A 22,886-nucleotide genomic window follows, 5' to 3' on the forward strand; every position below is an offset into this window, starting at 1 on the left:
AATACCACACATACGTGTTTTTTATGTTCAAGAGGGCCACATGCATCCTTCACATATTACCGTATATATTTTTTTAAACTACTGGCTTAAGTTGTTTGGGTGTAGTGTTTTACGTATATTTTTTTACCTGTAGTAGTAGGGCAAAGGTATATTGGGGCAATTTATTCTTTCATTCAAAATATTATTATGATTATTAACATTATTACACAGCTCCCACCGCAGTATGGATAGAGATTCCTTTGTGGATTTCTTATACCTTACAGATGGTGATGTCACTAGGCTTCCTATAAAGTATTTATTTTTCTCATTTAGATTAAATTTAACATTTCATTTGTTTGCAATATTTTGTTTTTACTCATTCTCTCTTATAACTCTAATCTTTTCTATAACCTTGCATTGCTGATTGCAATGTATGCAACCAGCTAGCAGGTGGAGCCATCAGAGATCCCACCAAGGACTGAGCAGACCCTGCTAGGTCCCTGTTATCCAGTGACATTACAGGGGATGTCAGTACTGACACCTACTGGAAGGGAGCATTCATTTTGTAATGGTGTACTGACGCTTGGCGGAGCGCAAATACACTCAAAGCCATTGATACTAGGGATATGAAACAACAAGGCCAGAGAATGGTGTGTTTAGCAACAGGTGAAATGTCCCATACGCTGGGACTTGTGTTTCTATAAATGACAAAAATCAAGGAGAACCTGTTTCCAACAGTTTTTCAACCAAGATCCTATACAACACCTAGCTGCATTTCTGCAGCATGCCCTGCTCACACTGCACATTTAATTACTGGACCAGGTGCAGACACTCTACAGCAGGGGTGTCCAAGTTTTTTCTGCAGTGGGCCACTTCATCAGAATTGTATACGTGCGCGGGCCGCACTCATTTTTCACTGTGACAAAAAATATGGCCTTTAATAAAATATGCAGATTAAAATAACGTAAAATGACACAAAAACTTTACTCTTCCTCTCACTGATTTCTGGGCCTTGAAAGTTTTGCGACTACAAATTCAGGATTCCCTAGATTTATTCTAGGGATGAACTAAAATTAAAATTCTGGACCAAAACATTCAGGGTTCGCTTAGCCAAAACCGAAAATGACCCCCACCTTTAAAAATAATAATAAAAACTCACATGTTTAATAAAAGTAGGTAACACACAATTGGACAAAATTAGCAATATGACTTGGCATGATAGGAGTGTGATTGCTGTTAGCAATCACACTCCTATCATGCCAAGTCAGCCAGTACATGCTGGTACAGGGTGGCTGTAAGTGATGTGCAGACCCCATACTGCTGGCAGCATCACTACACAAGGGGGGCAGCTAGCTAGGTTTCAGCATGTACTGGCTGACTTGGCATGATAGGAGTGTGATTGCTAACAGTAGTCACAGTCCCATCATGCCTAGGTTCCAGCACTTACACATCCATCCAGTAAATGCTGGAACCTAGGCATGATGGGACTGTGATTGCTGTTAGCAATCACACTCCTATCATGCCAAGTCAGCCAGTACATGCTGGTACAGGGTGGCTGTAAGTGATGTGCAGACCCCATACTGCTGGCAGCATCAATACACAAGGGGGGCAGCTAGCCAGGTTTCAGCATGTACTGGCTGACTTGGCATGATAGGAGTGTGATTGCTAACAGCAATCACAGTCCCATCATGCCTAGGTTCCAGCACTTACACATCCATCCAGTAAATGCTGGAACTTAGGCATTATGGGACTGTGATTGCTGTTAGCAATCACACTCCTATCATGCCAAGTCAGCCAGTACATTCTGGTACAGGGTGGCTGTAAGTGCAGACCCCATACTGCTGGCAGCATCACTACACAAGGGGGGCAGCTGGCCAGGTTTCAGCATGTACTGGCTGACTTGGCATGATAGGAGTGTGATTGCTAACAGCAATCACAGTCCCATCATGCCTAGGTTCCAGCACTTACACATCCATGCTATCACACACACACACACACTCCTTTATTCATATAATCATTCATTCCCAGATTCATTCCCTCAATCACACACACTCATTCAAACACCCTCCCCACCCCCTTACCTGCACTGCAGCTCCTCGATGCCGCTCACAGACTTCAGCAGGGGGCGCGGCCTCCCTCTGCCTTCTCTGCTAAAGCACAGAGGAAGTAGGATGTCACGTGAACTCCGCTTCCTCTGTGCAGTCCAGAAGACCCTCCCTCGTTTGCCCTGGCTGCCGATCTTACGCGGACCGCACCTCGAGGTCTCGCGGGCCGCATTTGGCCCGCGGGCCGCATGTTGGACGCCCCTGCTCTACAGTATTCCAGCAGTCTGGGGAAATACACTGGGAATCGCCATTTTCCGTCTACTGCTATATTTGGATACAAATATCTACAACAAAACAGTGGTCGAAAGGTTTGTACTGTGTTAGCCACAGAAAACCAGGAGAAAAGTATAAAAATGATACAGTTTATTGGCTAACAGAGTTTAATTGCAAGCTTTCAAGAAAAAGTTGTTATGTCCCTTCAGTGGCTGGACCTTCTAGCAGGACAATGAATCAAAACATACATCAAAATCAACGGAAATATAGTTTACTGACCACGAAAGCAAGGTCCTATTATGGCCTTATAGAAAACTTATAGAAAACTTGTGGGGTGAACTGAAGAGGAGAGTCCACCAGCGGCAACCTAGAAATTTGAAGAATCTGGAGAGTGGAATGTTTTTTTTGTTCCCTGGAACAAAGAAATGTTAACAAGTATTACACAATACAGTTTTGAAAAGTAAAAAAAAAATACTGTATGTTTACGTTCATAAATACACTATACTGCAGACCGTGTTAGTTGCTGCAGCCAATACATGGGCTGATCAAACAAAAGGGGAACATTTGGGGGAATTTCAAGAAATATGTACTTTTGTGATGTTAATTTGAATTGGTGGGCTGCTAGACCTTTCCAAAATTTGGAACCTGTAATGGGCCTGTTATGATTTAGGGCCTGTATTGTCCAAATAACACAATGCACATGTATGATTATTTTTTTGTAATCTGATATGCAGGTGAACAAATTTTGTTGTATTTCTTTGAAGCTGCATTTAACATGTGTGAGAAGCCCTAAGGAACACACAAACAGTTGTGTAACCCCCCCCCACAGTTTTGAGATAAATTTGTGGCGGAATGCCTAAATGATCCTAGAAAAGTACACAGGATTGTCTGCTTTCAAGAAATATATATATATATATATATATATATATATATATACACACACACATTTTGGAGGTTCATTTGAACTTATGGGCTGCTAAACCTTTCCAAATATTACAAAGGCACAGCTACGCAAAATGCAAATGCCTAATCTGGAACCTGCAATGGGCATATTTAGTACACGAAAAACACGAAAAAAGATGCATATGTGATATTTCTGTAACCTGGTGATTTGGGTAAACAAGTTTTGGTGTATTTCTTTGCAGCTACACTTAACCTGGGCAAGAAATACTAATACACTCAAGCATTTGTCAAAGAAGGTGTTACATCAAATGTTGGCAGAATTTTGTGGCAAAATGTTTGAATGCCAAGTGTGTAAAAGCTCCTAGGAAAATACCCTGGGTTTTTTTTTATTTAAAAAAAATCTCTGTGACAGCAATAAGGACAGCTGTTCTTTATTAGAAAGAAGAATACATCAAATGTGATTTCCGATGAACATGTCAGCACAAGGGGATAAACTTTTACAGACTACAATACAACAACAAAATGAAAGAAGCTGTAAGAAACAGGAAGAAGTATAAGACATTGTTACATAATGTTACAGTTATAATGTAATCTTTAAGTGACCCTCAGTATGGAATAATATTTGTGCACATGGTTTTCAGTAAGTTTCATGTAGGTTGGTTTGGTGTAATCACAGATGTATTCTTGTTGTCTTGGTGTATTTATCTGTACTTGGAGGTCAAGACAGCGGCTACTTCAGCAATGAATTTGTCCCAGGCAGCCTGGACTGAGGGTGTGAAGTCTTCAGGGAAGTGAGCAGCCAGAGTCACTTGGATAGTTTGAGACAGCAACTGTAGAGAAAATGCAGCAAATATTCAGAATACATTTCAGTTTTATACACCCACTTTAAATGTAGAGTATCAGCCGATTTGACTGCATGCATCGTGTTTATATTGTAAATAAAACTATATGCGATACGTGCCACAACTCTTTTTTTAATAGAATATAACTAACCTATATCCTATTATGTAATCCCAGTAATTAGTGCAATGTTGCATTAATATTAAACTAGTCTCTCACCTTGAAGTTTCCTGGATCCACTCTCAGGTTGTAGGCATGCAGGTCACTGAGGGTTGACAGGGAGCCTGAAAGGTTGTCCAGGTGCTTGGCGGCTTCTCCCAGGGCATTCACAACTTTTCCTCCATGGTTGAGGAGGTCAGAAGAGCCGTGGCTCAGGTCAAAATGGCTGAAGTATGTCTTGGTCTGAGGGAAGCTCAGGAAAAGTCTAGAAGAGCGATGTTGGCAATATTACTTATATCAGCCTTTCATGTATCTAAATACAACCCTTTCATTTTTGCTTCTGCATACAGATCCCCTTAGCAGCTATCATGGTTTGCTATATGCCTTGTTTATTTAAGTAATGCTAGTTGATCTTGAAAGATATAAAAGGTTAAAATAACAAAGCATAAATTGCAACAATAATTAAACTCAGAATTATAAATACTAAAATAAGTCTTTGTGAAGTCATATGGTCTATAATATAATTGTATAATATTGCATTGTATATTTATTTTCTGGTTCCTTGAATCTGAAAGTTTTATCTTAAAATAATTAACCAGTAAATATAGATTATAGAGTGGCAAAATACTCATTACAGTAATATAAAAAGTCAACTAATAATTAAATATAATTAATATTTAATTTAATAACTTTATTTAATGCAAAAATATAGATATACATACCTCTCCAAAGCCTCAGCTCCCAGGGTGCTGGCGTTAGGAGCGATCTTGCCCCAAAGGGAAATAATTGCGGATCTCTCGCTGCTGCTCAGAGTCATTTTGGTGGTTGGGAAGTGGTGGGCCTTAGGCTGACTTCAAATTGAGACTGAAGACAAGTGCACACTGAATGGAAGCATCTCCCACTCTTTTAAAGTATAAAAAGGTACACGTAAAACCCATTGAAAATCATTCCTATTGGCTGAAATGGAGCTACACCCTTTGGAATTATCTTATCTACTTTGTAACAATACATACCATTTTGGCTGACTTAGAACAAAAACCTTATCTGTATAAATTGGTTGCAAACACATAATTTCTAATAAGTTATTTGTAATACATTTTTTCCATTTTTTTTGGAAAATTTGGTTTGTGTGATTAACATCTTCAAACGTTATAATTACTGTTGAATATTGTAACATACACTGCCTTTTTGGTTAATATATATTCATTACTTAACATCATTGTTAACTATAACCATTAAGAAGGAGCTAATACAAATTATAGTTATAATATATATTGTAAACTGTAATTTATAAGCATGTTACTTGAACTAGTTTTGTAATCAATAGAGAGAGAGAGATAATAGTGGAAGATTAAGTCTAAAGTGGACGGTGGTTCTAGAAAGCAATGCTTACTGCATTTACATTTAGTGAGAGCCCCAAATAGGAAGATTTCCTATGACATGCGCATATCTCCACCATATGTATCAATATATGGGACAGTGAACAGCTTGTTTTATCAATGATTGTTACTTTGCCTCACAAACAATTTATTAGGCCAGATTAAAATTAGCCCAGACACTTTAAAGCTAGCAGCCTTTAAATGAAGCTATGCTCTTACACTTTTGTATCACATTGGCTACACAATAAAGTGTGGAATCAGCTGTGTGAGCAGCAATAATGTACCTGGGAGCTACCATCGGGCACAATCCCCATGTATTTGCCCTATAGCCAGGATGGGCAGTTTCCTTAGCTTTGATTGTCCTTTAATATGGATATGACTAATATATTAAACTAATGATATTATATGAAAAATAAAAAATCTAATACTTTAGAATGCAAATGGTCCCCAAGCCAGTTCATTAAGGTAAGTGTCTTGATTTTTTTTTAAAACCAACATGCATAGGTTTTGGAACAAAATGGAACATGCAAGTTCCCTTTTCCAAGCTTAAATTTTTTTAATTTTATTTTGTGACATCTATGTTTCATTTGGGACTGTTTAGCATCCCACCAGAGCAAAAATCCCCCCACAAAATATATATTTTTGAAGAGAAGACAAGCCAGGATATTTCACTAGGAGCATTTGAACACTTACCACACAACCACTTGGTCTCCAAAGCCTGTCAAAGGGAGCCATAACGCTAATTTTCATTGCATTTTTCACTAAACTTTCCATTTTTTTTATGTTTGCACAAATTACATGTAACTACAGAAAACCCCACCAAAGTGTTTTCAGCTGCATCTCTTGATTACAAAATGCATAGGGTTTTGTATATATTTTTGTATATATTTTTAAATCTACAAGCCATGCTTCATGGCACAGAAAATAAAGGTTATAAATGATAATAAATCATACAAACACAGTTTAGATTACAAAAAGATACATTTTCACAAGTATTCCATGCACCTGCTTTGTGGGCCACAAGCCCCATCACACTTATCATCAGCTTGGCTGATGGTAATGGGAGCCACAAAAGCAGGAACACAAAAAAAGCAAAAGGCTGACATCAGCCCATTTCTATATATATTTGTGGGGGTTTTCTTGTTTTTCTTATTTGTGTCTTAATTGGTTGTTTTTTTGTATGTAAATACAATTTAATTCGGGGGTGGCAGACTGTGCCATAATGTCTGATCCCCTGCATTTTTTTCAGTGTACCAGCCATCTGATCTAAGTATCACTTTACATGATTGGTGCACACCATGTGAAGTCTGTGAAGGCGTGATTGTACAAGGGTTCCGGTGCAGAAAGGGTTAATGACTGTTCCAAGGCAATTCCCTGCACCCGGAACCATCCTTCACACAGATCATCTTGCTGCTGGATCACTGTTATATCATTTAAAAAAATATATATTTTTATTTTCATCATAAATTTTTTTTATCAAAGTACTTTTGTAAGTTCTTTGATATGCATATAAATAAATAAATAAATAAATATATATATATATATATATATATATATATATACTTAGCTTATGCAGAAGCTGCAACTCTATGTTTAGTGGTAGGTATACCATTAAACTCTAGTGCATACCTAGAGTATTTGGTACCCTGGGCGGATCCTGTGTATGGCACCCCTATTTTAAAATGTAAAGACACCCACAAAAAATAATGCTGGTAAGAATATTTACTTCACAAATTTGTAAACTGTATGTCAACTGGAAAAAACTAGAAATCTGAAAAAAGAATTAACTTAGAAATGAATAAGTTTAAATAAATAAAATTTACTAAACAGATATGGTACAGCATAACTCCTATCACTATATACTGAGCTACCTGTGCTACCTCTGCCCCTTAAGTAACCTGCCTGTACTACCCCTGCCCTTTATACAGTCTGCCTGGGCCACCCCTACCCCTTAAGTAGTCTGCCTGTGCTACCCCTGCCACTTAAGTAGTCTGCCTTTGCCACCTTTGCCCCTAAACACTACAACATTCATTCACTCACTCATTCATGGAGAGTTAAGACAATTAACTTTGAGGGATTGAAAAAAGGCACATGTGGTTGTGTGCTGATTCTAGGATGATCACATCTATTATTTTTCCCAGAACACATATACATTTTCTGATTGCCAAACACATATAATGCACTACCCTTCAGTGCAATTAATACAATCACTCTTTTAGATATATTGTTTTTTGCAGTATAACGAACAAACCAATTCCGTTCTGTGAGTTTATGTGCATCACATATAGATATCCCATATACAGTAGGGCAGCACTTTATATACGCAGCAGCTTGTGAAATATATATTTATAGGTCCTGAGAGGTCATCTTAGCTAATTCCCTCTTTTGTTCCATATTACTTTCCAGAAGTATTACAGGCTGGAAGATTTTTTGGCATTATTAGTAATATATTATTATTATTATTTTGTTTGTAACTGTGAAAAACACCCAACCACTTATTTATTTTTCCAGATTTAAACAGGATGGGAACCCTTAACTGAAGTTATTATGGAACAGTGTAAATGTGCTGCATTAAATTTGTACGTGAAAATGCCAGCTTCACAAGGAAAATTTAAAGCAGCTCTTAAAGAAATGGCAGTGCTTTATTGCATTGATCCATTATTGTTATAATGTTAGATACTTATTCTAATGAAGCCTCATACAGTCTCTATCAGTAAACAGATATGCAGCATAGACTATTCACTGTATCAGTGTATAAACACACCCTCGTTCAGTACAGAATATTTACTATCAGTATACAGACACAAGCTTGCACAGTACAGAATATTTACTATCAGGATATAGTCACAACCTTGTTAAGTACAGCATATTTCTATCAGCATACAGACATACAGCGTAGTTATCAGTATTCAGATATGCTGCCTCATACAGCACAGCATAGTTGCTGTCACAGACATGCAACCTCATCAAATGTCAGTATATATCCTTTATTTCCCCATTTTGTCTTTTTTGCTGTCTGCTATCGTTCCCCTAATTTAATCTCCCCTCTACCCTCCAGTTTTCACCTTTCTCTCCCATCTGCACCTTTAGTTAGGTTCCATCACACCTTACACCTCTTTGAATTTTGCTTAGAAAAGCCAATGCTTTCTTTGCATTTGTAAATGATTTTGCCCTTAACAAGTGCCAGAATAATGCTGGTTGGAGGATACAAACTATACTACATGCACTAAAGCAATTTATGTGCATGATTTTGGTGCCAAATGCATCAGATTATACTTCTTTGCTCCCGTAATGCATATCACTTCTTTCGTGCTGTGGCTGGCATTACCATGGGTCCAGAGTACAAGGGCCTCAAGCAACAAGAAATATACAATGCATTCTGGTTTTTAATATAATTCATGTATATTCACATATTTAAGTGATATTGACATTTTAATGGTTAGTTGTATGAGTGTCTTTTGTAAGTCACAATTCCAACAGGTCTTTAACTAGTCAACAGCAACCTGTAAATCTGAACCTTTTATGCTTTTTTTTAGGTGGTGCACTTCACTATTTTAGATATATTTTTTGTGCTGTGCATATTTTCAGGTTATGACTAAATCTTAGGTGCCTTACAAATGGTGTCCAGAGAAGGCTTTAAATTGCATGACAGGCTCATTCGGTTCAAATGCAGCATAGTCCCACAGATTCAGCTTCATGGTTAGCAATATAGCCATGAAAAATTATATAGGACTCGACAATCTTTGACATAGTGGCAGGCCATGCAAAAAAGTAATCCCCGATATTTATGCCTTAGATAGGCGTTTTTGGTATTTTCTATGTATGCGCTGAATTCTTGCTTTGTTTTGTATACCTTAATTATTAGATATCTTATTCTTGGCTGGACAACTCACTCACTTAATACTCTGTAAATTACAAATGGAAAGGCTGTCCTGAATAATGTGGCCTCACATTATCACATCATCTAAGCAATTTTTTCTCTAAAAGTACTAAAAGTTAAACTAGTATTCGTTATTCTTCATTATTATTCATCGGTTGCCTCCTATCCTCTAAGTCCTTTATAACTTTTAGCATAACAAACCTATGATACACTATTAATTTGTATGATACACTTTGTGTTGAAAGGAGAGATGGCTAATAAAGGTGTCTTAACCTTTGCTTTAGAACACCCTGAGGCATTTAAATAAGTAATATAACACAGCAGATTACCTATCCTTCCTGTAGCACTGCCAGGTCTTTTTTGGACAACACATTCCCAATCAACAGGTCTAAATGCGTGCCCTCAACAAGGTTCATTGGAATTGTGAAACTCATCTGAGAAGCTTTCGGTGCTACCTCAAAAGCACTCCCCAAATCACTTATGGATACAGCATCCGCTAAAATATTGCTAACACCTGGGATGTGTTTACCCTTAAAACTGGTATTGTGCCTCATGCAACGTAAAACTAAATGCCTGATTAGAGGAATAACCTGGGAGTGACCCAGATGACAAATTAGTAATTACAAAGTCTACACCCAAGTTATCTGTCCAGAATACGACTGCTGTACTCCCGTTTATATCCCGTCACCACAATTCCAAAGCCACCACTATCAAGAACAATTCAATGAAAGTCAGGTTTTAGTTAAAACCTTTTAAGTTTATGCCGGTTGCTATGCCATTTCTCAGCACACCACTTTCCATGCTAAAAAATGCTCCAAGCCTCACCCACACTGCCATATCCGTATTAAGCTACAAATCACCATATACATGGTGATCCTGCCACCTCCAGTAAACCCCATCATGGTTAATCCCAAAATGCTAAGCCGTTTTGCTGGATAATGCTACCTTCAAAATTACCAAATCACTGTACACACCTGAGTGTTACTATAGCTTTTGCCATAGCTTGTTTAGCCAAAGCTCTGGCTTTCACAAGCTTCTCGTCTAGGAGCCTGTATGCCCTGTTAACTATATACAGTTGTGTGCAAACTAAAGTACACCCTCTTTGAATTCTTAGGTTTTACATATCAGTTCATAAAAACTATCATTTGATTCAGTAGTTTGCAGAACCACATTTAGCAGCAATATCTTGAAGTAATTATTTTCTGTTGAACTTTATCAGTCTCTCACATCATTGTAGAGGAATTATGGCCCGCTCTTCTTTACAACGTTGCTTTAGCTCATTGCGGGCATTTGTTTATCCACAGCTCTCGTTTCTTTTTCACTCATTCTGTTGTAGATTTGCTGGTGTGCTTGAGATCATTGTCCTGTTGCATGACCCAATTTGGGCCAAGCTTTAGCTGTCGGACAGATGGCTTTACATTTGACTCTGGAATACTTTGGTATACAGAGGAGTTTATGGTCTACTCAATTAACGCAATCTATTAACGCAAGGTTCCCAGGTCATGTGGCTGCAAAACAAGTCCAAATCATCATCCCTCTACCATCATGCTTTACAGTTGTTATGAGGTTTTTGGTTTTTGCCAATTGTGGGGCTGTGCATTATGGCCAAACATCTCCACTTTGCTCTCATCTATGCAAAGGACAGTTTCTCTGAACATTGCACAATCTGACCTTGGGGTGAATATGCTGGGACGTCCACTCCTGGGATGATTGGCAATTGCCTTGAATGTTTCCCCTTTTGAATAATCTGTCTCACTGTAGAATGATGCACTTTAAATTGTCTGGAAATTACTTTATAACCCTTCCCAGCTTCACTTAGATCATTGCTGATGTCTTTTCTCTTTGGCGTTGTGTTAACACACACCTGAATGCTCCAGACCAGCAAACTGCTAAAACTTTGGCTTTTGTAGAGGTATAGATAAACCGGTATATGGGGCGCAGGTACATGTAAGGGAAAAAAACAATACAATATAGTGCAGAGTGTATAGTCAATATTAAGTGTAAGTGCTGTGATTGCACTCACAAATGGTATAGATGATTCAGACCCATCAGAGTAAAGTGAAATGGTATCTTTAATAGTCTTCGTGTAGAATCTATAAAAACAAACTGAGATGATTCCTCTTTCTTTTGTTGATAAAGTTGCGGGTAAAAAAAGGCTCGAGAACTGTCCAGCCTTCATTCGGGGAAGTCCTCAGGCGAACCTCCCACCTCCCTTTTGTAGAGGTGGCTGATGATCAATTAATCGAGGGCATTTGATTATCAGCACCTGTCTGCTACTTAGTATTTTAATTCCTATGGAAGTAGTTAGGTTGTACTTAGTCTTTCACACATAGATTCTTAATTTTGGCTTTATCTTTGCTGAATAAATCATGAATCGGTGTAATATGTCATGTGTTGTTTATTCAAGGTTGTATTTACCTCATTTTTAGACCTGCTAAGGAACCGATGATCGTTATTATGCCCTGATATGTAAAACCATAGATTTCAAAGAGGGTGCACTTTCTTTTTCAAGTGACTGAATATTAGTATACTCACAAATGGCAATTTCTGGGAAGGGAATACTTTTATCAGCTACTGGGATTTCCGATTGTAACATCAACCTCAGATGGGCTAGCAGCTGACCACCAACCAGGGAATTTTTGGGACCAATTGCGAGGAATTCAGAACTTTACTTAATTTTTTGAAAAAGTACACGGAAGACCACAACTCATGAGCAGTAACTTGTCAATGTAGAATTTGCCTTTAAAGAAGCAAACTTTATACCTTAAACTCTCTGAATGTAATGAGAGCAACATAAAGGCAAATTCTATATCTATTGTTGCCATAGTAATGCCTGGGACAGCTTTCTTAATTACACTGAAAGTAGGATCTTTACCTAAAGAATTACTTACTGACCTTACTGGATATTATAGGTTATATGACCAGATTGGCAATTGGAGCCTTGTGAAAATGGCTCAGCAGTTCTACAAAATGATATTTCTTTTTTTAACCCCTTGACTGCATGGTGCCGTCGCTAGCAGTCCCAGTCAGGTGCTAACGACGGCACCATGCCGTCGCTAGCACTCTCCTACCTTTATGGAGGTCTGTGGACCCCCATCACCACCTACCCCGGCGATCTGCCCCTCACACTGAAGGGCATCACCGGGGCCACCCGATCCGGCCGGTGACGGCACGCGCAATGACGCGATGACGTCACTGCGCAACTTTATTAATAACTGACAATTGTCAGTTAAAGCGGTATGGGGGCATGCTGCTTAGATGCCTGTATCTCAGGTATCTAAGCAGCTACAGACCCCCAACATATACCGTTGGAAAGGTAATCGTATAATGCTTGTGAAAATATTAAGTTAAAAAAATAAAAATGTACAAAAAAAGTAAAAAAAATGGTTTGGGGGTCTCTAAAGGCAGATAAATAAAGATCAAAATTGCCCAAATTAAATTATCTAAACATAGTATTCTAGCTAAATGATCACTGTGGTAGCCGATGTTACCACAGTGATCATATAGCTATGAACAGTCACATTCCCTTTTTAAAAATGGCCGATACTAAATTTTAACCCCATGATCCCTTTGATCATGGGGTTAAATTTAGCTAATGGTAGAGGGAGTCAATTTTCGAAATCCTGATGAACTGCAAATATTAAAATCAGCCATTTAGCCTGTGCGGTACGTGAGTAATCACCTCATCCCTGGAGCTCCTTGCATTTTTACTGCAAAAATAATTTTTGCTGTAAAAGTGATTTTTTTCTCCCTTTACCATAATTTCTTTGGGATTGTAAGGGGAAAGAATGGTGTGTGCTTCTGCGAGTGAATGGAGATATGAAAGGCGTGTGAATGGTCAGTAATTAGGGTTGAAGCCTTGACGTGGCATTACTGCTCACATAAGAAGTTAAATTATGGCACAAAAAGTACATATTTGCAAAAACCACACCCCTTGGCACATCAAATGAGGGGATGCATGTGTTTCTAGAACAAACATGGAGTGCGCAAGACACAAATGAACATGTCGCTATGGTTAGAAAAAACATATTTTCTAGCCAAAGCGACATATTCCATCATTATTTGTGCACTTAACTTTTGTCCTAGAAATACATGTAGCCCCTCATTTGAAGCGCCAAGGGGTGTAGTTTCTTGAAATGTGTACTTTATGTACCCTAATTTAACTTCCCAGATGTCTTGACCACTTTAACTTCAGATATGGCAGATTGGAGAATCTTGTTAAAAAATTGTCTTAAAACATTTAGGGGTGATGCCTGCAATTAGACAGCTCTAGACAGCTGGAAAGTTAAATTATGGTACATAAAGTATACATTTTCAGAAACTACACCCCTTGGCGCATCAAATGAGGGACTGCATGTATTCGTAGCACAAGACTGGAGTGCGCAAGACATAAATGAACTGTTTTTTTATTTCATTTTTTTTTTTTATAAGTGTGATATTCATTTATTTGTTGTGCACGTCAGATTTGTGATACAAATACAAATAATACCTCATTTGCTACAGCTGGGGGTGTAGTTTCTAAAAATATATAGTTTTGTTGGCATTTTTTAACATCCCAGGCAGCTAGAGCTGTTTAATTGACGGCAGCCATGCATTAAATTTAAGGATGTCTTTTGTGATAGTCTAATAAATTTAACTTTTAGCAATAAAATATTAGAAAAACACAGTCTACTGTTCTCAATTTCTATTTATTTTAGACCGGTTACCTACTACAAATATTTAGCAGCACAGCTTTTGATATTAGAGTTTAGAAAAATAAAATTACAAACTAGTTTTTATTGAGTCGGAAGTGAAAAATTACACTTTTTTCCCATTTTTTGGCTATATTTTCAAACCTAATGAGACATACACATATAAAAATGGTATATTTGGAATTTGCTGGGTGTGCTGAAAAAAACAATATATGGTTTGTATAGTTTATTCCCAAGAAATTTACTTCTAAACGCATTTAAACGAGAGATGCACCAAAATGCCGAAAACCAGCTTAGCACCAGGGTGGGAAATGGCTTAGCAGCCAAGGGGTGAAATGTATTATATCATTGGTGCGTATTCCATTACAACAGTTAGACATGTGGCATCAAAGGAAGACAATGTTTGGATCACCAGTTCAAAATAAATAGTAATAAAACAACCAGAAACCAAGTTTGTGCTGTTGTCTTATATGTGCTGCATCCAATAAATATTGTTACAATGCCAGAGTATGCAGATGCATATTACAATCATCTTTGCAAACAGAAATACTGATGCATACTGCATTTCATAGGATCAGAGGCCATGCATGAAACATTATGTTAAGAGAGGTGGCAGCAAAAATGGTTGGACGTAAATGAGAGTGATTGTCCCACTTGCGCTGCCGGTGGACCATATCATTGCCATGCCGTGACTTTACAACTATCTTCACAAGCGAAATTATGTTTAGGTAAAGCTTAACAATCTATTATAACTTACTCTTTTTTTATGGCTCATTAAGCCATAAAAAAGAGTAACTGCACATTTTGAAACCTCTCATCAAGTATGCCTTGCCCTTGCTGGCCAGTCAGCCTCCCTGTGATCATTTGAATGTAGAGAACCATCCGAATCAGCATGCTGCCTCAATGACATCGCCAGAAATCTTGAAGCTGATCTTGAACCCATTTTGGGGCAGGTAGGTAGGCAGAATTGTGACATCATTTTTATTTTTTATTTATATATATACGCAGTACTTAAAACAATATATATATTCAAGGGGTATGACAAGATGAGAATTGACAGACTAAGACAAACAGATACATTAGGTGGAGAGAGCCCTGCTCGCAAGCTTACAATCTTGAGGGAATGGGGTGACAAACATAAGGCATAGAAAAAGGGTGAAAGGTAGTGTGGTGGTTGTATCAATGACAAGGAAGTTCTAGCAGCTAAGATGGTATGCTTCTCTGAAAAAGTGAGTTTTGAGATATTTCTTGAATGTTGGGTTCGGTGGGAGTAGATTCCAGAGATATGGGGCAGCCTGAGTGAAATCTTGTAGATGGGGAAAAGGAAGAGGTGATAAGTGAGGAGGAGAGCCTTAGCCCATTGTAAGATCATAAGGCTCAAGTAGGAGAGTATTTGCTTATGAGGGCAGAAATGTATGGAGGAGCTGTGTTATGGAGGGCCTTATATGTTAGTACCAGGACATTAAATTTAATTCTAAAGGTAATAGGGAGCCAATGGAGGGTTTCACAGAGTGACATATGCCTTGATTGAACTTTTTTTTTCACCATTGAACAATGAGTCCCCTATTAATGTAAATCTACCGTCAAGGTGATGATCGGATGGGAAGAGTGAATGGCTGAGGCAAGGCCTTTGAGGGGAAAAGAGGTCCAGATAGGCTTAGCTGCCCAGAGAAAGTACAGTACTTGTACTTTTAAGATTGATTTGCTAGGTTGGATTTTTTCAGTCATAGTTTGCAAATTTATTAAGAATCATCAGTGCTCATTGCTCAGTAGATTACTTAGTGATACATGCTGGCGGTAACAATTTCAGGAGAATGTACCGGTATATGGGTAGATGCATGCTAACAAGCCATTGCCAGGTGTTGGATGCCACACTCCAAGGTTCTTGATCTCTGTAGGTGGACGCTAAATATATCAGTGTTTAATTTTGCTGTGAGCATTGGTGAGTGATAGAGCAGGGGATCTGGAATGTTTGATGCAAAATATTATGTACATGTTAACCCTATTGGCATGCGTTGCAGAGTCTACTCAGAGAAAGAGGCTGTTAGGGGAGTTCTGCAACAAAGGCTGTTTTTTGGGATTCAAAAAGGGGTGGTTTTATGCAGCAAACAGGTTGATTTAGTTCAGCATAACTTAAATGAAAGAGGGAAAACGTCTTGTCAGTTCAAACTTTTACGTAGATATCTTTCACAGCCTCTGTGTGAGCTGCGGTTGAAGTATGTTATGCAAAAACACGGATGATTTTACAACTTGGTAACTCGGGTCATTATAGATACTCAGAGGGACAACAGGATAGTGCTCAAGAATCAGGGCTGTACTGCATAAAATGAGACACTAACAGTTGTGTAGCTTGATTTCTGGAGTGATATATGTTAAATGTGTTAAACATTAAGACTTAATATGGTTAACAAATGCAATTACTGTGCATTAAGTGAAATGTTTGGAATACGCATACAGTGTGTTTTTGTTTCATGATGAAATATGCAACATTTTCTTTACTCAGCAGGTCCAAAGCATTAACACTACTACCCACTAAATTAAGTAAAACGAGTATAAGTTCATAGCTTTCATATCTTTTGTAAAGCTTTCATATCTATTGTAAAGTATGTGGAAAAAAAAATATTTGTGAATTAAAAAAAGGGAAAAAACGGTTGCAGCGATGTAAGTAGCATTTTAATTATCACAAGGAATTTCACATCTCATTATAAAAAAAACCCCCTCATAATATTACATTTAGAATGTGATCTTTAATTTCCCCCTTAGTATAGTGACAAACTTGTGCGCGTAGTTTCCAGTAAACATCCCATAAGTTGGTGTAATTTCAGATGTATTCTTGTTGTCTTGGTGTATTTATCTGTACTTGGAGGTCAAGACAGCGGCTACTTCAGCAATGAATTTGTCCCAGGCAGCCTGGACTGAGGGTGTGAAGTCTTCAGGGAAGTGAGCAGCCAGAGTCACTTGGATAGTTTGAGACAGCAACTGTAGAGAAAATGCAGCAAATATTCAGAATATATTCACACCCCACTTTAAATGTAGATAATGTCCTAGCAACACTTTTTATTAATCGAATGTAACTGACCCATGTCCTATTATGTAAAGGCAGTAATTAGTTTAATTATGCATTCATGTAAAACTGATTTCTCACCTTGAAGTTTCCTGGATCCACTCTCAGGTTGTAGGCATGCAGGTCACTGAGGGTTGACAGGGAGCCTGAAAGGCTGTCAAGGTGTTTGGAGGCTTCTCCCAGGGCATTCACAACTTTTCCTCCGTGGTTGAGGAGGTCAGCAGAGCCATGGCTCAGGTCAAAATGGCTGAAGTATGTTTTGGTCTGAGGGAAGCTCAGGAAAAGTCTAGAAGAGAGATGTCAACAATATTAGTTCCATCAACCTTTCATATATGATTGTCTTTACTCTTATTATTACAGCTGCTTGTATTCGATATGATTGATGTCATAATGCACATTGATACAAACATGTTTGACTACACTTCTCCAACCAATAAAGAATTTTTTTTTAAAAAGGTGTTTTATGTGAGGTCATAATCTATAATCTATTATGATTATATTTTTTTAACCAAAGAACTATTATTTTAAATTGTATATTTTCTTTTTACATAAATCTATAATTGTACTTGTCAGCCATGAAAATATACATGTAAATACTGAAATGAACTCTATAATATTGCATTGTTTTATTGGTTTATTGAATTTGCAAGTTTATAAAGATCTTATTGAATTGGTGGCAAAATACTCAGTACAATAATATAAAAAAAAGTTAACTACGGTAATTCTTTATTTAATAAATTTTACAGTTAAGCAGTTCAGTAACAAAAATGTACATACCTCTCCAAAGCCTCAGCTCCCAGGGCGCTGGCATTAGGAGCGATCTTGCCCCAAAGGGAAACAATTGCGGATCTCTCGCTGCTGCTCAGAGTCATCTTGGAGATGGGAACTGGTGAGCTTTAGACTGACTTCCACTGGAAACTGAAGACAAGTGTGTGCTGTATGGTAGCATTTGCTACTCTTTTAAACTGTTAAGCGTCACAAGCAACCCACTGAAAAACATTCCTATTGGCTAAAATGCAGTTCAGCCCTTTCAAGTTATCGCCATTGCAGCAATACATGCCATTTCAGCTGACTTAAGACAAAAAAAGTTATTAGTTACAAACACATCAATCATTCATATGGGCCGCTGCTTGTGAGCTGAACTACAGGGACCTTCATGACATGTATTATAAATGCTGTTTATACATTTTTATGGTATTATTTTAAGTGACATAATAATAATACATAAAACTATTATTATTGGCAAATAATTTTGAAACACAGTGGGGTCTATTCACTAAAGTGGAAGTTGCAGCAGAGGTAGACAATTAAACCTCCTGATATTGCCATATTTCGTGTGCAATACGAAATTTTTAGTGAGTTAACATATAGTTAGGTGTATGATTAAATAATTATATATGCAGGTGCTAATTATCATCAACTTAATATGTAACATTTGGGCGAAGAACAGCTAAACTCACTAACAAGTGGAGGTTGCTGTAAAAAGTCATACACTATAGAAAACTGAGCACAGCAACAAAACACAAGTTAAATTTACTACAGAAAGGGGTTTTCAGATGTTCCGCCCAAGATCTTTTGAAGAAGCACAAAGAAACGGGCAAAAAAAGGACTGTAGTTGCAGTGGTCGGACAAAGACATTTAGTGGAGCAGATGAAAGATATAATGTTTAGCTCCCTTTGCAATCAGAGATGTCCAGCAGTGGCCCCAGACTTGATAGAAGAATTAGTTTTTGCAGGCAACAGTGAAGCATGGTAGAGGCTCATTGCAAGTCTAAGGCTACATTTCTGAAAATGATATTTAGAATTAATAGTCTCCTCTCTCCTGGGGAAGCAGAAATGTAGCAGGGTCATGTCATGTAACGTAACGTGACGGCGCTGGGTTCCTGCATCCCCTTGGAAGTACAATGGATGCACTGATAGGCAGCAGTTGCCCCATATCAATGATGGCCAACCAGGAAATGTCTGGTTGCCCGGTGGGCCAGTCTGGTCCCTACTGGGCCTATTTTCAGGTAGGGGCCTGGAGTTGCAGCTCCATAAACCCCTATGTTAATCTGGCCCTGAGCGCGCCACTTGCGCCACTCGCAGCGTGAGCTACATTAAAGACAGAGTGAGGCTTCCAAGGGTAAGTGAGCTGTGTGTATGTGTCTGCCTAGGTATGTTAGTGTCTGCCTGCCTGTGTGTGTGTGGTATTGAGTATGTCAGTGTGTGTCTGAGCATTTTAGGGTATGTATGTCTGGGTATGCATGTTACTGTCTGCGTCGATATGAATTTATGTGTCTCCCAGGGTATGTACCTTAGTGTGTGTCTGCCTGGGTATTTTAGTGTTTATGTGTCTGTATGTTAGTGTCTACCTTCGTATGCATGTGTGTCTGGGTAAGTAGTTATGTCTGCCAGGCTATGCATATGCGGCTGCATGGGTAGGTTAGTGTGGGTATGTTAACATGTGAACTTGTGTTTTTGGGTATGTTAATATCTGTGTATCTGGTTGTGTTAGCTTGAGTATCTGGGTATGGTTGTGTGGGTGTCTGGTTGTGAGTGCATGTGTGTTAATGTTGAGTGTCTGTGTGTAAGAGCTGACTTTCTAGATGTGTGTCTGGTTGTGTGAGTGCCTCTCCCCAGGTCAAGCTTTGGATCAGCTCCTGGCTCAGCATTGAAGCCGTGACAAAGCAGTGAGGCAGAGGCCTCGCTCTGCCACCACAGGACCCAGTAAGGTAAGTGATGGGTAGAAAGGGGAGAGATATATTGTCAGAAAGGGAAGAGATGAAAATTAACAGATACAGAGAAAGCTATATGGGAGTGATAATTAGGAAAAACAATGGAGAGAGATGGACAGAAGGGGGAACTAATGAGAAAGAAAAGAGATGAGAAGAAAGTGAGATAATGAGAATTAGACGTGAGAAAAAGCTGCAGAGAAAACAAGAATGGAGAGATAGTTAAGAAAGTGAGAGATATAATGAGAAGGAGGAGAGATGTGGATAAAGGGGAGAGATAAAGGCAAAGGAGACGGAAGAGGGGAGAGATAAAGAGAAAAGGGAGAGATGAGAGATGGAGAGAAAGGGCGGAAGGCAAAATAAATATATAGAGATGGGAGAAGAGACAGATAAATTGGAGCAATGAGAAAGAAAAAGAGAGCTAATGAGAAAGAGGGGATCAGTAAAAGTGGGATATAAAAAAGATAAGAGAGAAAGAAGAGGAGAGATCAAGAGAATGAGCAGGACAGATGAACAGAAAGTAGAGAGATAAACCAAAAGGTGAGAGATAGGAGAAAGGGTAAGGTAAATAGAAAGAAGAGGAGAAATAAAGATGAAGAACGATAAAGAGAAAGAAGATTTTAAGAGAAGAAGAGATAATGAGAAGAGATCAAATACATTGGAGAGAATGGAGGATATTTGGTTGCTGGGGCAAGTCCTTTGGGCTGTTATGTGGATGCACTATGGTTGCCAGGGCTGGTCTTGAGGTGTGCTACCAGTGGTCTATGCCTGCAGTGTAGGTGCTGTCAAACTGGGGGCGTATGATGTGCTCATATGACAAGGGGTTGAGCCAAATGGGCATCAAAATAAGTTTTTACCTAGGATGACAAAATGTTTTCAGCAGCCCTACTGGGGCATGCAAGGCACTTGCAGAGACCCTTGACCTTCTTCTAGACCATATCTCTTACAGTGTGGGTACTATAAGAGATTTTTGGAAGTACAGAATGACCTACAGTTTGTATTCAACATGAGAATCCACCCTTTAGGAGGGTGAGTTTTCTTAGTAAATTTGTTACAGGTAAGGGTCTTGAGCAACAAAAGATGAAAAACACAAGGTATATAAAGGAAGAAGTAAAGCCGCAGGATTAATTTGACAAAAGACTTAATAGGGTCTCGAAACCAATTCAACGAGGAGCAAGCCTCATAGAAGGAACTTTGAGTTGGATGGTTTTGGTCAACAGCTACACTCTGTTACCAATGGAGTCCGAAGTTTTCAAAAGTATTTACTCATGGGAGTAAATTGATTTGGTTAGTTTAAAAGATGGCAAAATTCCGAATTGAAAAATGCATACCTTACAACCTGACAAACCTATTCATGGGTGGTATTACTATACTCAGGAGATGTTGTTAGAGTGTTTTTTGGCAGTGATAGATACCACAGCTGTACATACCTGAAGTACAATGTGTGTGAAAAAAACACTACCACTGTCTCGATTCCACCCTGCAAGCCTGGACTATGTAATAGCGATACCTACGCCATGCCTACATCTGCAGCCACTAGTGGCCACCCTTCCCTTTTTGGAGCACCCACTACAATTTTTTTCAGCTGAGCCACATTATCTTGGTTGTAGCCGTGTCCTAATATACCTGCTCTGCCCTTTAGTCTGGTCCTCTGCATTGTAGCGTATTCAGCTTTGCTGTTTCTCTGCTTCCTGGCCCTGTGCTGTTCCTTGCTGTATTCTACCCATTTTGATCTGGCTTGTTCCGACTCTGCTCCTGGATTCCGATTTGGAATTGATTCATCTTTCTGGTTCTGACCCGGGTTGCCTGAGTACGTGTGCTCTGTCTGAGGGCTCCCTAGCGTGTTCCCTGCCCAAGGGCTCCATGCCGTGTGTCCGGTACCCTGCTGTGTGTCTGGTACCCTGCCGTGTGTCCAGTGTCGTGTGCAGTGTTCCCTCTAAGCTATGCGCTTGTGCGCGCGCACATAGCTTTAAGAGGGAGCGCACACGAACAAAAATTGTGCGCACAACCAGTAGTGTACCGAACGGGGGGGGGGGGGCGGTCTGCTACTGGTTGTGTGCACGGCACCCCTCCAGAGACAGACGGTAATGTCCGCCGGTAGGGGTGCAGGCTCGGTTAGAGGGAGAACTCACTCTGACAGTTGGGGAAGGTCGCTGCTAGCCACACCTCCTTCTGGCTGCAGCGTATGTTGTCTACGCGAATCGTGTAGTCATCTACACGCTGCCCCGGCTACATGACAGGGGAGTCAGAGGCACCGGTAAGTTTGGGGGTAGGGGAGTGTTAAATGGGGGGCATAAGGCATTTCTGGAGGCAGAGTGTTCTGTGAAATGCCTTTTAACCCCCTTGAATGTCTTTTTAACTCTCTATACGCCACTCTGCCTCCTGAAATGCCTTAAACCTCCCTATATGCCACTCTGCCCCATAATATGCCATTTAACCCCCTTATTGCCAGAGTGGCATATAGAGGTATAAGGCATTTCTGGAGTAACACATAGGGGGTCAAAAGGCATATCATGGGGCACAGTGGCATATAGAGGGTTAAAAGGCATATCATGGGGCACAGTGGCATATAGGGGGTATAAGGCATTTCTGGGGCAGATGTGCATAACTGGGGGGACAGGTTGGAAAATAGAAGGAAATAAAACCTAAATATTTTTCCTCAATCATAGCTTTTATTAAAAAAATAGTTTACATGAATTAACATTTACTGGTAAAACTTTTTTCCTATAGGCTCGTCTTATATTCAGGCTTTTTCTTTTTTTCCTAAATTAATATTCAGATTTGGGGGGTCGTCTTATAATCAGGGTCGTCTTATAATCGAGCAAATACGGTATATATATATATATATATATATATATATATATATATATATATATATACTAGGCCAGACACTAAAGTGGTGGTAGGCCTACACCACATCAATGTTTGGCTTAGTATATAGTGATTGGGGTTATGCTGCATTA

At 39.0% G+C, this 22,886-nt stretch overlaps 2 protein-coding genes across 2 annotated transcripts; both read right to left on the reverse strand.

Moving 5' to 3' along the window:
- Positions 1–3,901: 3,901 nt before the first annotated feature.
- On the reverse strand, positions 3,902–5,016 carry LOC149287910 (hemoglobin subunit alpha-3-like). The gene is made up of 3 exons (XM_089492353.1): positions 4,922–5,016; positions 4,260–4,464; positions 3,902–4,030 (listed from the first exon to the last, which is right to left on the reverse strand). The coding sequence occupies exons 1-3, from the start codon at positions 5,014–5,016 to the stop codon at positions 3,902–3,904; spliced, it is 429 nt and encodes a 142-aa protein (XP_089348479.1).
- Positions 5,017–16,999: 11,983 nt separating this feature from the next.
- On the reverse strand, positions 17,000–18,085 carry LOC149287911 (hemoglobin subunit alpha-3-like). The gene is made up of 3 exons (XM_089492359.1): positions 17,991–18,085; positions 17,295–17,499; positions 17,000–17,128 (listed from the first exon to the last, which is right to left on the reverse strand). Exons 1-3 carry the CDS (start codon positions 18,083–18,085, stop codon positions 17,000–17,002), a joined length of 429 nt encoding a protein of 142 aa, XP_089348485.1.
- Between the last annotated feature and the right edge of the window lie 4,801 nt (positions 18,086–22,886).

This window comes from Sceloporus occidentalis, unplaced genomic scaffold, assembly GCF_023333645.1.
Source record: "Sceloporus occidentalis isolate IW3139 unplaced genomic scaffold, rSceOcc1.0.p SCAF_55, whole genome shotgun sequence".
NCBI classification, from domain to species: domain Eukaryota; kingdom Metazoa; phylum Chordata; class Lepidosauria; order Squamata; family Phrynosomatidae; genus Sceloporus; species Sceloporus occidentalis.

Coding starts and splice junctions, on each gene's coding strand:
- LOC149287910 (XM_089492353.1), bottom strand. CDS start 5,016: ATGACTCTGAGCAGCAGCGAGAGATCCGCAATTATTTCCCTTTGGGGC. Junction 4,465..4,921: donor GGAGCTGAGGCTTTGGAGAG/GTATGTATATCT, acceptor TCGCTCTTCTAG/ACTTTTCCTGAGCTTCCCTC. Junction 4,031..4,259: donor TGGATCCAGGAAACTTCAAG/GTGAGAGACTAG, acceptor TTTTCTCTACAG/TTGCTGTCTCAAACTATCCA.
- LOC149287911 (XM_089492359.1), bottom strand. CDS start 18,085: ATGACTCTGAGCAGCAGCGAGAGATCCGCAATTGTTTCCCTTTGGGGC. Junction 17,500..17,990: donor GGAGCTGAGGCTTTGGAGAG/GTATGTACATTT, acceptor TCTCTCTTCTAG/ACTTTTCCTGAGCTTCCCTC. Junction 17,129..17,294: donor TGGATCCAGGAAACTTCAAG/GTGAGAAATCAG, acceptor TTTTCTCTACAG/TTGCTGTCTCAAACTATCCA.